The 13,597-nt window shown below is 37.4% G+C and overlaps 2 protein-coding genes across 5 annotated transcripts in view; one reads left to right on the plus strand and one right to left on the minus strand.

Moving 5' to 3' along the window:
- BCL2L10 (BCL2 like 10) overlaps positions 1 to 12,516 on the plus strand; it is an 84,191-nt gene extending 71,675 nt beyond the window's left edge. Inside the window, exon 3 of the mRNA XM_019441341.2 lies at positions 10,588 to 12,516. Coding sequence (XP_019296886.2) covers positions 10,588 to 10,711 — 124 coding nt within the window. The 3' untranslated portion in view covers positions 10,712 to 12,516. The remainder of the gene's footprint in view (positions 1 to 10,587) is intronic.
- The window catches only part of MAPK6 (mitogen-activated protein kinase 6), a 47,450-nt gene that overhangs the window by 2,480 nt on the left and 31,373 nt on the right, over positions 1 to 13,597 (minus strand). For all 4 annotated transcript variants that reach the window (XM_019442105.2, XM_019442104.2, XM_053889058.1 and 1 more), the window contains exons 3-5: positions 12,379 to 12,523; positions 6,015 to 6,179; positions 1,673 to 1,874 (exon numbers count right to left, since the gene is read on the minus strand). In XM_019442105.2, the coding sequence (XP_019297650.1) occupies positions 1,673 to 1,874; positions 6,015 to 6,179; positions 12,379 to 12,523 (512 nt within the window). The remainder of the gene's footprint in view (positions 1 to 1,672; positions 1,875 to 6,014; positions 6,180 to 12,378; positions 12,524 to 13,597) is intronic.

Raw genomic sequence — 13,597 nt, forward strand, 5'->3', positions numbered from 1 at the left:
TTTTTAAATTTAAGATGAAATACCATTTTACACTTATTCCATCTTTTCTCTATTTTTCATCCACCTCAAAGACAGCTGCAGATAAACATCTGAGTGACTGGCATGTCTACGGTTCAAGTCCAACAGTTTCATACACAGAAAAAACACTTTGTGGCCACAAAATGAATCTCTAATCTTAATCAGGTCTCTTACAGATTTTCACTGTACTGGTACCAAGTCAGACTAGAAAAAAAGGAAGGCTTCCTAGAACTCATAATGAATAGAAAAAAAACCTCTCCATGTATAAGCACTACCAAATACGGTATCCTCTTACTGACATATCACAGCGAGGTGACCATTCATGCCCAAGTAGCAGCAGACTGGGAGACACACACAAATGGTTGGGGGATGGGGAGGAGAGACTAGGAAAGATATTAGAAGACATCTGGTTATGTACCTACTATACACAGGTAGTAGAAATGTTCATGTGGACAAAATGGTCATTGGCAGAGGTGTGTAAACATACAAATACCTGAACATTTTAGGAGGAAAATGCAATGACTTCACAAACTAATTGAATGATTTTTCTTTTAAACAAAGAAATATATGAAATTTTAAAGTTTTACGACTGTCATTAGTGACTTAACACCTAGTGGCTAAATATCAAAATTATCTGAAGATTTTAAACAACATCGATCCATTATTATATGCTACAACCTTACTTTGAAGCAAAATTATACCTAAATTTCTCCAGAAATTTAGAAATCCTAAAAGAAAGCGGAGGGAAAAAATCTTTAACTCAAATGTATGATGTTATCCATTTTGATATTTTATACTATTCAAAATAGAAAAGTCCCTTATACTGGACCTATGTTAACTGAAGTTTTTTTTAAATTTTTTTAGTGTTTATTATTTATTTTTGAGAGAGACAGAGAAAGACAGAGTACGAGCAGGGGGAGGGGCAGAGAGAGGGAGACACAGAATCCAAAGCAGGTTCTAGGCTCTGAGCTGTCAGCACAGAGCCCAACATGGGGCTCAAACTCACAAACCGTGAGATCATGACCCAAGCCGAAGTTGGATGCTTAACCAACTGAGCCACCCAGATTTCCCCCGCAGGTTAATTTTATGTCATGAGGAAAACAGATTTGAATAGCATATACCATGAGTCAAAATAATTGCTATCCTAAGATACAAGAGATTATATGGAAAGATTTGAGACATTATGCAGATACCTTACTGGATTAAGGTTGAGTCTTGTCATCCAACATCTTAAATAGTAACTATTAATATTTAAATTACATAAAGGCTATTCAAAGATATTAAGTTTAGCAGAAACCCCAAGGGACCATCACTAATTATTTTTTTTAATTTATTTATTGTGAGAGAGCGAGCAAGCAAGGGAGGGGCAGACAGAATCCCAAGCCAACTCCGTACTGTCAGCACAGACCCCCACACAGGGCTCAAACTTTCAAACAGTGAGATCATGACCTGAGCCAAATCAAGAGTCTGACACCGAACTGACTGAGCCACCCATCCAGGCGCCCCCCATCAGTAAATTTTTAAGAGATCTACATTGTCTTACCATAATTTAAAAATAAAACTCACATAATAAGTGGGCCGTGATCATATAGTAATTAGTACACTGTTGTGAAAATATAATAAATTGTATTTTTCTACCTTAGCATCAATTTACCTTTCCCAGTTATAAATGTGACTATGAGTTTCATCCATAAGCAAAATATCATCAACTTCATCTTCAATATGAAAAGGATGACTGGAAATTGGCTCATCCATTGGAAAAGAATATATGCTCATGTAAGGATGAGAAAGCGCTTCCTCTGCAGTCAACCGATCCATTGGGCTAAATGTCAGAATTTGTTCCAGGAAATCCAGTGCTGCAAAAGAAAGAGATAAAACACCTTAACTGTACTGGAGGTCTGCCAACCAATGTAGGGGAAAAAAAGGGATTATACAATTAAAAGGTAAATTAATTTATCAGTGAAATAAAACTGATTTACAGATTAAAAAGATACCTATTCAATAATCTTAATAAATATTTGAAATGTACCCCAATCTCCTATTATGCTCAGTTACAAAAAAAAAAAAAAAAAAAGAATATATTAAGTTGAATCATCTGAAACTTCTATTTTTGTCAGTCAAAAATGGGCAAATGACAGCAATTTCATATGGTTCAACCTAATACTATAGGTCGTAATCTCAGCTCTGCAACTCACAAGCTTAACTGAATTACTCCCTAGCTGTCAAGAGCTAGACAGATTACTTAAACTTGAACTTCAGTTTCTTCATGTATAAAATGGGTATATTGACAGATATCTTATAAGGTATAAAAATTAAATGTAAAGCATAGTGTCTAGTGCTTAATAAAAAAACACTTTCCCCTTTCCTTCCCTTATCTCACTGACTAGCTGCTGTACTAATTTGTTGATCTCTGTCTGACATCAATCACTGGGCCTTCCTAAGCTGCTAACTCAGCCTGAACCACACTGTCACCAGCCTAAAGGTTGCCCTTACACCACCACACACTTGTATGCCTTATGATTTATACCAATCTTCAACTTTGAGTGATTTCCCCCATCTACTTTCTCTGCTCCCTAGCCGTACAGGCCTGATGAAAGCTACATGCAAAATCACACCCACGGCTCACTACAAATTCATACTGTGGAATTGCAATTTGGCCTTTGCTATTGCTCAGCAATGTTCCACACCATCTCTTTACACTATCATTCTCAACAGATAAACCCGCTTCACATTTACCTCAATCCCTAATTCTTCACTATGGCCTGTCACACACCCTCGTATCTTTACCTCTGTCTCTAAGGAAAAGATAATTCTTCCATTTTCAATTCCCGATTTCTCATTAATGTAAACAATAGCTGATTTTTTACAGCCTTTTATATTTTACAAAGTGTTTTCATATACATTATCTCATTCAATACTCAATCACTCCAATAAAGACTATAGAAACTAAGACTCACTGCTATTCAGGCCCTGCAGTGGCCCAGGGCTGAGGCCTCTTCCTCTCCTCCCCCTTATCCCCCTCTTATCATATTACCCTAATCTAGGAAGTCATTTCACAATACATCAAGCTGTTCTTGGTTGTCTTGCAAAAGAGTCTATCTTAATTAGCCCAGGGACCATGTGTCACAAGGCAAGAGAGACTCTAAGGCACAGTTATGAAGGGCTGACCCAGCACAATCACCATTCTCAGAGAGAAGGGAGATACATATCCCAATACACAAGAGGAATATACTCAAATCCCTAGCATTTGGGAACTGTAGGCAGCAGGTGGAAAGAGGAAGAGATAACAAAGAAACTAGCTAGGCTGAGCTCCCAAGTGCATGCAATATACACATACATAGACTATTTCCATAATTACAGAAAGTTCTATTGGACAGCACTGCTCTAAAGGAAATAAATCTATTTGCTATGATGGTGTTGAAGTGTGCTAAGACATAAAAAAAATTTTGATGTGAGAAAGCAAAAGGGAGGATGAGAGATAAGTATAGGGTGAAATGAAAAAAGATTATTTCATTGAAAGATGAAGACCACTAGGGTTCTGGGGCACCTAGGTGGCTCAGTCGGTTAAGCGTCCGACTTCGGCTCAGGTCATGATCTCACAGTCCGTGAGTTCGAGCCCCGCATCGGGCTCTGTGCTGACAGCTCAGAGCCTGGAGCCTGTTTCGGATTCTGCGTCTCCCTCTCTCTCTGACCCTCCCCCATTCATGCTCTGTCTCTCTCTGTCTCAAAAATAAATAAACATTAAAAAAAAAAATTAAAAAAAAAAAAAAAAAGAAAGACCACTAGGGTTCTTAATTGTCTTCATTATTACATGTTAATTCATATGTACTTAATCTTGTTTGGCTTTTTCCTCTGAAGATCATGAACAGAGTGGGAGAAAAGAACATGTATTTCTTATGAAGTCCCCATTGCCTCAGAATGTGCTCTGTTCCAAAAATAAAACTCCAATGTTAATCTTGATTAAGAAGAAACTGGTGTAGAGCACATCTACACAACGTATCTTTAGTCTCAGGAAATTTAAAAACTCTGCTATGCACTTGTATATAAGCATAGTTCCGCTACTTGTGAATACCAAGGATCTTTGGCTGATGGTTAATTAACCCATTATGAAAGACATACATCCCAGCCATCAGGCAAATATTCAAGTTGATTCAAAACCAACTAAGACATGGTCCTGACCCTAATGAGGGTAGGGGAAATAGAAGATTCAAGTTTGGCTAGCCTGCAAATGCTTCAACAGCAATGTCCTACATTATTACTAGCTTACCTCTGTGGATAAGACACAGCAATAGCGACAACGGCTCAAAGCCAATCAAGGTTATTCCTGAGCAATGTCTCTCAACCTGGCTGAGTGGGGCCACACCTGTAGAGGGCTTTAAAAACAGACACCTGCTCTACTCCCCACCCTACCTCTGGATTCTGACTGGACAGTCTGCATTTTTAAGAAGCTCCCACTTGGGACACCTGGGTGGCTCAGTCAGTTGAGCATCGGACTCTTGATTTCAGCTCAGGTCATGCTCCCTGGGTCATAGCATCAAGCTGAGTACAGAGTCTGCTTCAGATTCTCTCCCTCTCTTCTGCTGCCCCTGTCCCCATCTTGTGTTCTCGTTCTCGTTCACTCTCTCTCTCAAAAAAAATTCTCCCACAGAGGATTCTGAGGCACAGTCCAATGCTACGTGACTACTGTTCAGTTACGAAAAAGGGTGTCATGACATGGCTACAAGGTCAGGAGCAAGACAGCGCACTGGAATCTGAATGTGAAGATAAGACTTGAAGACTGGTTAGGAATGTAGAACTACTGAAAAGGAAGCCTACAAAACCTGCTGAAATTAAATACAGCTGCTTCCTCATTACTTAGGCATTTACTATATAGGTTCTAAGCACAAGTGAAGAAAACAAAATGTCATTATGATATCCCCATCCAGTGCCTATTTCTCAAAACACTTGCTACTTTAAAACACTTTGATACACACTAACCCAAACCACATATAGTGATCAGAGTGGGTAACATGAATAATGGATATGTAATTAAGAGAAACAACTATATATCCCTAACTTGATTCATGAAAGAACCATACAATACTGACATCGATGTATCTTAATATGATAATTCTTAAAAATATAAGACACAATCAACTTTTAAGAAAGATTTTCCTTATGTCCAATGCTCATCCTTAAAAAAATGTTATCCTGGGGCACCTGGCTGGCTCAGTCAATACAGCATGCAACTCTTGATCTGGGGGTTGAGTTCGAGCCCCACATTGGGTGCAGAGATTATTTAAAAATAAATTTTAAAAAAATTATCTTACTACAGGTAACCACTACAAGAGTTAAAGACTTTTGTATATTATTTATATCAACAAATCCTGAAGACATGTCACTCTTTTTTGAAACATAAAATTATTGTGTTAATGGTCAACAAAGTTTTGATTCTAAGTTCCTACCCCTTTCAAGCTTGCACAAATTCTCATATTTAGCACCTAATATTCCTAACACGAACCTGCAAACTCTAATGTAATGTGTTTGCTCATATGGAGTTTTGCTCTTTCCTCTACTTCCTTGCCCAGAAGCCTTTGCTTTCTCCCAACTCAATTCACTTTCATATGTAAATAACATGCATATTCATACCCAACTTACTTATCATATAACCCTCACAGAACATTCTAGCTTAATGAGGGACAGGGTTTCTAGATGCTCACCTATGCCAGAGAATCAGAGGTGCAAGCTAAAAAAATAGATGGAGTTAGAACCAGGAGAGGGGTTCAGTTTATTCAATCTGAAAAATTATTCAGAGGAACAAAAAAAGATATCCCTCTCTAAGATTCAGGGAAAGGGAAAGTAAGGGTTGAAATTTTAGATATATCTTAATGTCTAAAGACTTTTTGGGAATATAGAGATCCTGCTTGCATGCATGCATGTGCACATGTGTGCACGCACATGCACACACATACACACATACACCCCATTACATGATGGTTACTCTTGAGTAACAATACCTTCTCGACTAATTCCTGGAAGCAGCTGAGTTAAAGGTTTGTGTGGCTCAGTCATGTCATTTCTAATGTAAACTGGAATTACGCTGAGAAGCTCCTGACGATCTTCCTCATGTACTACAGGAATAGATTCTAAAATCAGCTGCATCTGTTCAAGTTCATGTGCACCTGAAATTAGATAAACATCAAATACAATATAAACATATTCCTCAATGCTTACTTATTTGCAAAAGACATTCTAAAGTTATAGGAAACTAACTTAAATACTGTAATGACCACTGGGAGGAAAACGGTTTTAACTGAATCTTTAATCAGCATGTTTCTTTACTTTGAATATCATCAATCTACTCAAAAAGCAGATCTATTCCGATTTCAGCTCACTGACATATTTACTTTTGGCTGCTTTGTTGCCATAAGAAACTGACCCTTTATGTTTAGCCTCAAATTAAGGCATCATAAAGTAGTGAAGAAAGCAATGAACTGGGATTCAAGACACATGGATTCTAGTCGTGGCTGTATCGCTAATTAACTGGCTATACCTCTGGGCATACTTAAGATGATAAAGGCTTCATTTCATCACCAGTAAAATGGATGGCTGGACCAGATCTGCACAAGAAGTTTTATAGTTATAGGTTACATTCAGGTAGCCATTTCAGAACCAGTATTAAAGAAATAAAAGCGGGAAGAGGTGCCTGGGTGGCTCAGTAGGTTGGGTGCCCAACTTTGGCTCAGGTCAGGTCATGATCTCACAGTTTGTGAGTTCGACCCCGTGTCCAGATCTGTGCTGACGGCTCAGAGCCTGGAGCCTGGAGCCTGGAGCCTGGAGCCTGGAGCCTGGAGCCTGGCGCCTGGAGCCCGGAGCCCGGAGCCTGGAGCCTGTTTCGGATTTTTTGTCTCCCTCTCTCTCTGCCCTTCCCCCACTCACACTCTGTCTCTCTCTCTCTCTCTAAAATAAATAAGCATTAAAAACTAAATAAATAAAAGGGGGAACTTTAAGCTAAATGGTGACTAAAGAAAACCATTCAGTTTGCCTTTCCACGAATTTCTAGAATCCATTCAATCTCCCAAATTTTTCTTGGGGTTCCTACTATGAGCAAGGTACTTTAAAATACAGCTATGAGGGCACCTGGGTGGCTCAGTCGGTTAAGTGGCTGACTTGGGCTCAGGTCATGATATCACCGGTTTGTGAATTTGAGCCCCATGTTAGGCTCTTTGCTGCCAGCTCAGAGCTTGGAGCCTGCTTTGGATGCTGTGTCTCCCTTGCTTTCTTCCCCTCCCCAACTCACAATCTGTCTCTCTCAAAAATAAACATTAAAAAAAAAAAAAAAAAGTTAAAAGAAATACACCTATGAAACAAAAAAGACCAAACCTCTGTCTTCACGGAGCTTACAATCTAGTGGAGAAAAACAGATAATAACTCTGTCAACATTTATGTCAAATGCCATGAAGAAAAATAGAGTAAGCAGGGAGGATAAATAGCAGTGTTAGGGGCAGGATTATTAATTTATGCAGGATGACCAAGGAAGGCCTCCTTCCTTGGAAATGCTGAAAATTAAAGAAGTTGGAGAACACACCATGCATTCATATGGAGGAAAGGAGTTACAGAAAGATGGGGAAAGGCCCAAAGGCCCATAGGAGACAGAGGGCTTGTCCAAGAAACAACAATTAGTTAAGTGTAGCTGAAACAGAATGGCTGCAGGGAATAGAAGATAAAGTCAGAATGGTACCAGAACACAAAGGGTATACTTTATCCTGAATGTGATAGGGAGACATTACAGAATTTCAAGTAGAAAAATGGCACGTTCTGATTTATGTTTTCAGAGAAATATTATGGCTACTATGTGGTAATTAGGCTACAGACAGCAAATATTAAAGCAGGAAAGACAGTTAAAAATCCTGCAATAGACCAGGAGAGACACAGTGGTTGACTGAACCACAGGGAGGTGGGAAGCTAATAGAGATAATAACAAGCAGTTAGATTCTGAATATATTTCAAAGGAAGAGTCCATAGACTCTGTACTGACCAAAGTGAAAGATGAAGCCAACATGTTTGCCTTGGCAACTAAAAAGTGGATCTGGTTTACACAGATGAGGAAGACAGCAGAAAAAGAAAGGAGGGAGAAATACCAGTTCAGTTTTGGATAGGTTAAATTTGAGATGGTATTAGACATTTCAGTGGGTGTCTTTTATTGCTCTGTTCATTTGAGGCCTCTATCTAATAAACATCTCCCTCATGCTGCTTTTGTTGAATGGCTCACAAATTTACCAATAAAGGAGAAGAGAATTAAAACTGGATCTTTCAAATCATTTTACATATAATTCTCATTAACTGTTTAAAGTTTACATGGGTGTAAGATCAAAATATTGTTATTTAAAGGTGTTGTTTAATCCAATTATATTTATTGCTATACTTGAACAATTCTGAATATGTTGAATGAATAATCAATATAGCATTAAGTTCTGACCCCATTTCAAATGACTTAGAGCATGATATAACAATTATAAACAAGCTAGTTTTCCTGATAAAATATTCATTATTGTGGCAGCATTAAAATATGTCCACAAATTTGGGTGCCTGGCTGGCTCAATCATTAGACCTTGCAACTTTTGATCTCAGAATCCTGAGTTCAAGCCCCTCATTATGTGTAGAATCCACTTTATTTTATACTGTTTTCACGTTTATTTTTGAGAGAGAAAGATACTGAATGTGAGTGGAGGAGGAGCAGACAGACGGGTAGATGCAGAATCTGAAGCAGGATCCAGGCTCTGAGCTGTCAGCACAGAGCCCAATTCAGGGCTGGAACTCATTAACTATGAGATCATGACCCGAGCCACAAACACTTAACCGACTGAGCCATGCAGGTGCCCTGTAGAACCCACTTAAAAAAAAAAAAAAAAAGTCCACAAATTTTTTGGTACTCTTCCCTTCAAAAGGTGGAATCCAACTTCCCTCCCTTTGAGTGTGAGGTAGACTTAGATGACTTATTTCTAATGCATAAAATAAAGCTGAAATGACAGTGTGTCACTTTTGAGTCTAGGTCACAAAATGACATGCTGCATTTAGGGTCAACTGGTTTTTGACAAGAGGGCCAAAATAATTCAATCAGAAAGAATAATGTTTTCAGCAAATGGTGCTGGAATAACTGGATATCTACATCCAAAATAATAAAGTTAAATCCTACCTCACACCATATACAAAAATTAGCCCAGAATGGATCACAGACCTAAATTCAAAAGCTAAAACTATAAAATTCTTAGGGCTCAGGCAATAATTTCACATATATGACACCAAGCAAAAGTGACAAAAGAAAAAAAATAGGTAAAATAGACCTCATCAGAACTCAAATCTTTTGTTTCCAAAGACACCATCTAGAAAGTAAAAAGAGAACCTGTGGAATGGGAGAAAATATATTCAAATCATTTTTCTGATTAAATGATTTGTATCCAGAATATATAAAGAACTCTTATACCTCAAATATAAAATACAAACAACCCAATTTAAAAATACGCAATGAAGGGGCACCTGGGTGGCTCAGTCGGTTAAGTGTCCAACTTCAGCGCAGGTCATGATCTCATGGTTCATGGGTTTGAGCCCCGCGTTGGGCTCTGTGCCAACAGCTCAGAGCTTGGAACCTACTTTGGATTCTGTGTCTCCCTCTCTCTCTGCCCCTTCCCCTGCTCATGCTCATGCTCTCTCTCTCTCCAAACATAAGCATTAAATAATTAAAAAACAAAAATATGCAATGGATCTAGATAGTTCTCCAAAAATGACACATTGTCAATAAACACACACTCAACATTATTAGTCATTAGGTAAATGCAAATCAAAACCACAATAAGATACTACTTCATATTCAAAAAGAATATAAGACAGACTACATTTTAATTAATGTTGGTGAGAATGTGGAAAAATAGAACCCTCATACACTGCTGGTGGGAATGTAAAGTGTTACAACCACTTTGGAAAATGGTCTAGCATTTCTTCAAAAAGTTAAACACAGAGTTATCATATGACACAGTAATTCTACTCTTAAGTATATACAAATCCAACAGAATGGAAAACATAAAACTACACAAAAACTGTTCACTGATGCACATGGTAGCATCAGTAACAATAACCAAGAAGGACAAATAACCCAAATTTCCATAAACTGCTGAATGTATAACCAAAGTGTGGCACATACACAGAGTGGAATTATTTAGCCACAAAAAGAGGACATACTAATACATGTTATAACATGGATGAACCTCCAAAATATTACATTAAATGAAATAAGTCAGTCACAAGGCCACTTGTTACATAACTTATTTACATGAAATACCCAGAACAGGCAAATCTACAGAGAAATAAAGTAGCTTAGTGTTTGTCAGGAGCTAGAAGAAAGGGGAAATGGAAAGTAACTGCTAATGGTTACAGGCTATCTTTTAGGGGGGACAAAAATGTTCCAAAATTAGATGGTTATACAATCCTGTGAATATGCTAGAAAATATTGAACTGTATATCTTAAATGGGTGAAGTGTATGGCATGTGAATTACATACTGATAGGACTTTTTTTTTTTTTTTTTTTTTTTAAGATACAGAAGCTTTCTCCTTGCTCTCTTTTGGATCATTCATTCTGGGGGAAGCCAGCTTCATGAAGCCAACATAATGAAGACATTTAAGCAATCCTATAGAGAAGCCCATATGATGACAAACTGAGGCTTCCTAATAAGTCATGTGAGTAAGCTATCTACAAGTGGATCTTCTTGCCCCAGTCAAGCCTTCAGATGACTGCAGACCTAACCAACACCTTGACTAAACAAATCTGAGTTAGAACCACCCAGTGAAGTCATCTCCCAATTCCTGACACATACAAAGTAGGAGATAATAAATGTTTGTTGTTTAAGCAACTACATTTTGAGACAGCTGGTCATACAGCAACAAATAATACAGTAATTATTTTACATATGTTGGAAGGTACTTGAATATCAGGAATATAACCTCCAATTACAGTATTGTTTCTAGGAAAAGATTCAATCCACTCAAGCATTTAGTTTCCACGAATAACTGGTATTTTCTCAGTTTTCTAAATTGAAATTCAATCACTATGAGACATATCGGAAGAAATTTCAGATAAATTTACGGGGAAAACTACAAATGATTGGTCAATGTTACATAAGCTGAGTAGTGCAAATGTCAGCATTAAAAGAGAAAAGTAAGGGCATTTAGTCATACCATCCTTTCTTCAATAGTGTTCTCCTATGCACCCTTATCTTTCTTTTAGTAATCCTTCTTTTGTAAGCAGACCCTGCCCTTCTGCTCTTAGCATAATCTGGGAGTGGTGGGAGGGCCACTCTAAGTAAGATTGGTTAGAGAGAAAAACAATAATGTCCAAAGAGAGAAAAGACCTAAATCACCATCATGTCACTTCTCTAAAAAATCTTCAGTACCTTACTACTTCCTGGTTTTCCAAATGGAATTCTTCTGCCTACTTTCTAAGTATTCTGGCCCCATCTTAACTAGATATAGATATCTTCATTATTTGACACCTTGCTTCCATCCAACTTTTTGCACCAATTCTTGCATGTACACGATTTCTGTCATCAAACTTTTCTCACTGATTCAGGCTCATACCCTCATTTACATTACCACTTTTTTCTTTCTCTTCCTCTCACCAAAATTCTTCACTATTTCTATGTAGTGAAAAATCTCATAGCATCAAACTCAGCAAAAAATTCCTTGTTTCTGAAAGGTCAAAGGAGTCAAGCAACAGGACATGGCAGTTCAGGCAACAGGGATGATAGTGGACAAAGAATTACTGGGTTTTCAACAATAGCTAAAAATTTTGACTACGAGTGACAAATACTGACAGCATTATACAACTCAGGTATCATTTACCACAGATTACCAACAAGTATTATAAATCTAAAAATACAACATTATGTTTGGGGTGCCTGGGTGGCTCAGTTGGTTAAGCATCTGACTCTTGATTTTGGCTCAGGTTTCTCATGGTTCATGGGATGGAGTCCCACATGGGTCTCTGCACTGACAGGGTGGAGCCTGCTTGGGATTCTCTCCCAGCCCCACCTCCCGTCCCTCCCTTGCTCACACTATCTCTTTCAAAAAAACAGACATTGTACAAAAAAACAACATTATGTTTAAGATAAATACAAAAGAACACTAAAATTCTGACTATATTTGCTGTGTGAACAATTCAGTGAATATATGAAAAAGTTTTTTAAATTTTTTAAATATTAAAAACACCATTTTCTCTCTTAATATTCCAGACTACAATTGTTTTAAATCTTATATAAATCTTGCTTCATAGATACATGCAAAATTATTTCTCTTTTGGATAATTTTCCATATATTTTAAAATCTCTAACCTGCAAAGAGGGTTTTACCAGTCAGCATTTCAGCAAAGATGCAGCCTGCAGCCCACATATCAATGGCTTTAGTATAATTATTAGGAGAAAGTAAAAGACGTGGAGACCTGTACCATTTAGTAACCAATCCTTCAGAAAGATGACCCTGAAAAAGAAACAAAAACATAGTTCAGTTTTTTTCTTTAGCTGAAGAACAGTACAAAACTTGAATCCCTGATCTTAAAAACAAAACAAAAAACAATAAAAACGAATTGTGAGATCCTAACAAAATACAGCTGGTTTCTATAGTTTTAAGGCGCTTATACTTTTCTGGTTAAATAGGAGCTTAAACTCCCCCTGGGATATATAATCTATAAGATGATGTTCACATGAAGTCTGCTGACCAAAATATACTGTAAGAATTTAGTGCTGATTCTAGGTCACACTTTCAAAACATGTTTCAAAAGAGGAGCTATTTTTCACTTCAGGTCTTAATTAAGGAGCAGGCATGTTTCCAATCAATGAGGGAAAGGTAGAGAAGAACACCAAAGGTGCTACTTCTAAACTAATGCCAAGCTCCTTACTGACAACCCACGGGACTGGCTCTACTACATATCCCACTCTTAATCAATTTTGCTACTTTACATTTATAAAGCATTTAACAAAAACAGTTATACATATATTGTGTTACTGCATCCTCAAAACAACCTTGAAAAATTATGAAGGTAGATGTTAACTAGGGGTTCTTTATAACCAAAGCAGCTCCACTTTAATATTTTAAAGATCAGGATCCCACAGATAATTTCATTTGAAAGTTAAAAGACCAAAGTTCAACTCAGAAAATACTCACTTCTTCTATGAAGGCAAAATGTTACCTAAAGTACAGTTACTATGAATCCCTTTAGCTATTCTTACTTCCCATTTTATCTTCATGCAAATTTAGATAGCAAACTAAATTAAGTGTGCCTAAATAAGGCATAACAGAATACTAGAGACTCAAAGGGACACAAGACATAAAAGTTCTAATAGCATCCCCTCTTAACTTCAGATAGAACCACAATTCTGCCCTACACACTTAAGAATATATCCCACTTTTAAATAAGGGAGAGTTTCAGTTATAATAAATAACCATACACTTTTAAGAATTTTTATGTAATTAGGATCCCACTCCACCTTCCTTTTAAACACAGATTCTGACTGAAAGATCTGTATCAGAAAAAAAAAGGTACCATGGAAAGTT

The sequence above is a fragment of the Panthera pardus genome, unplaced genomic scaffold (genome assembly GCF_024362965.1).
Source record: "Panthera pardus isolate Hobbes unplaced genomic scaffold, ASM2436296v1 HiC_scaffold_24, whole genome shotgun sequence".
NCBI classification, from domain to species: domain Eukaryota; kingdom Metazoa; phylum Chordata; class Mammalia; order Carnivora; family Felidae; genus Panthera; species Panthera pardus.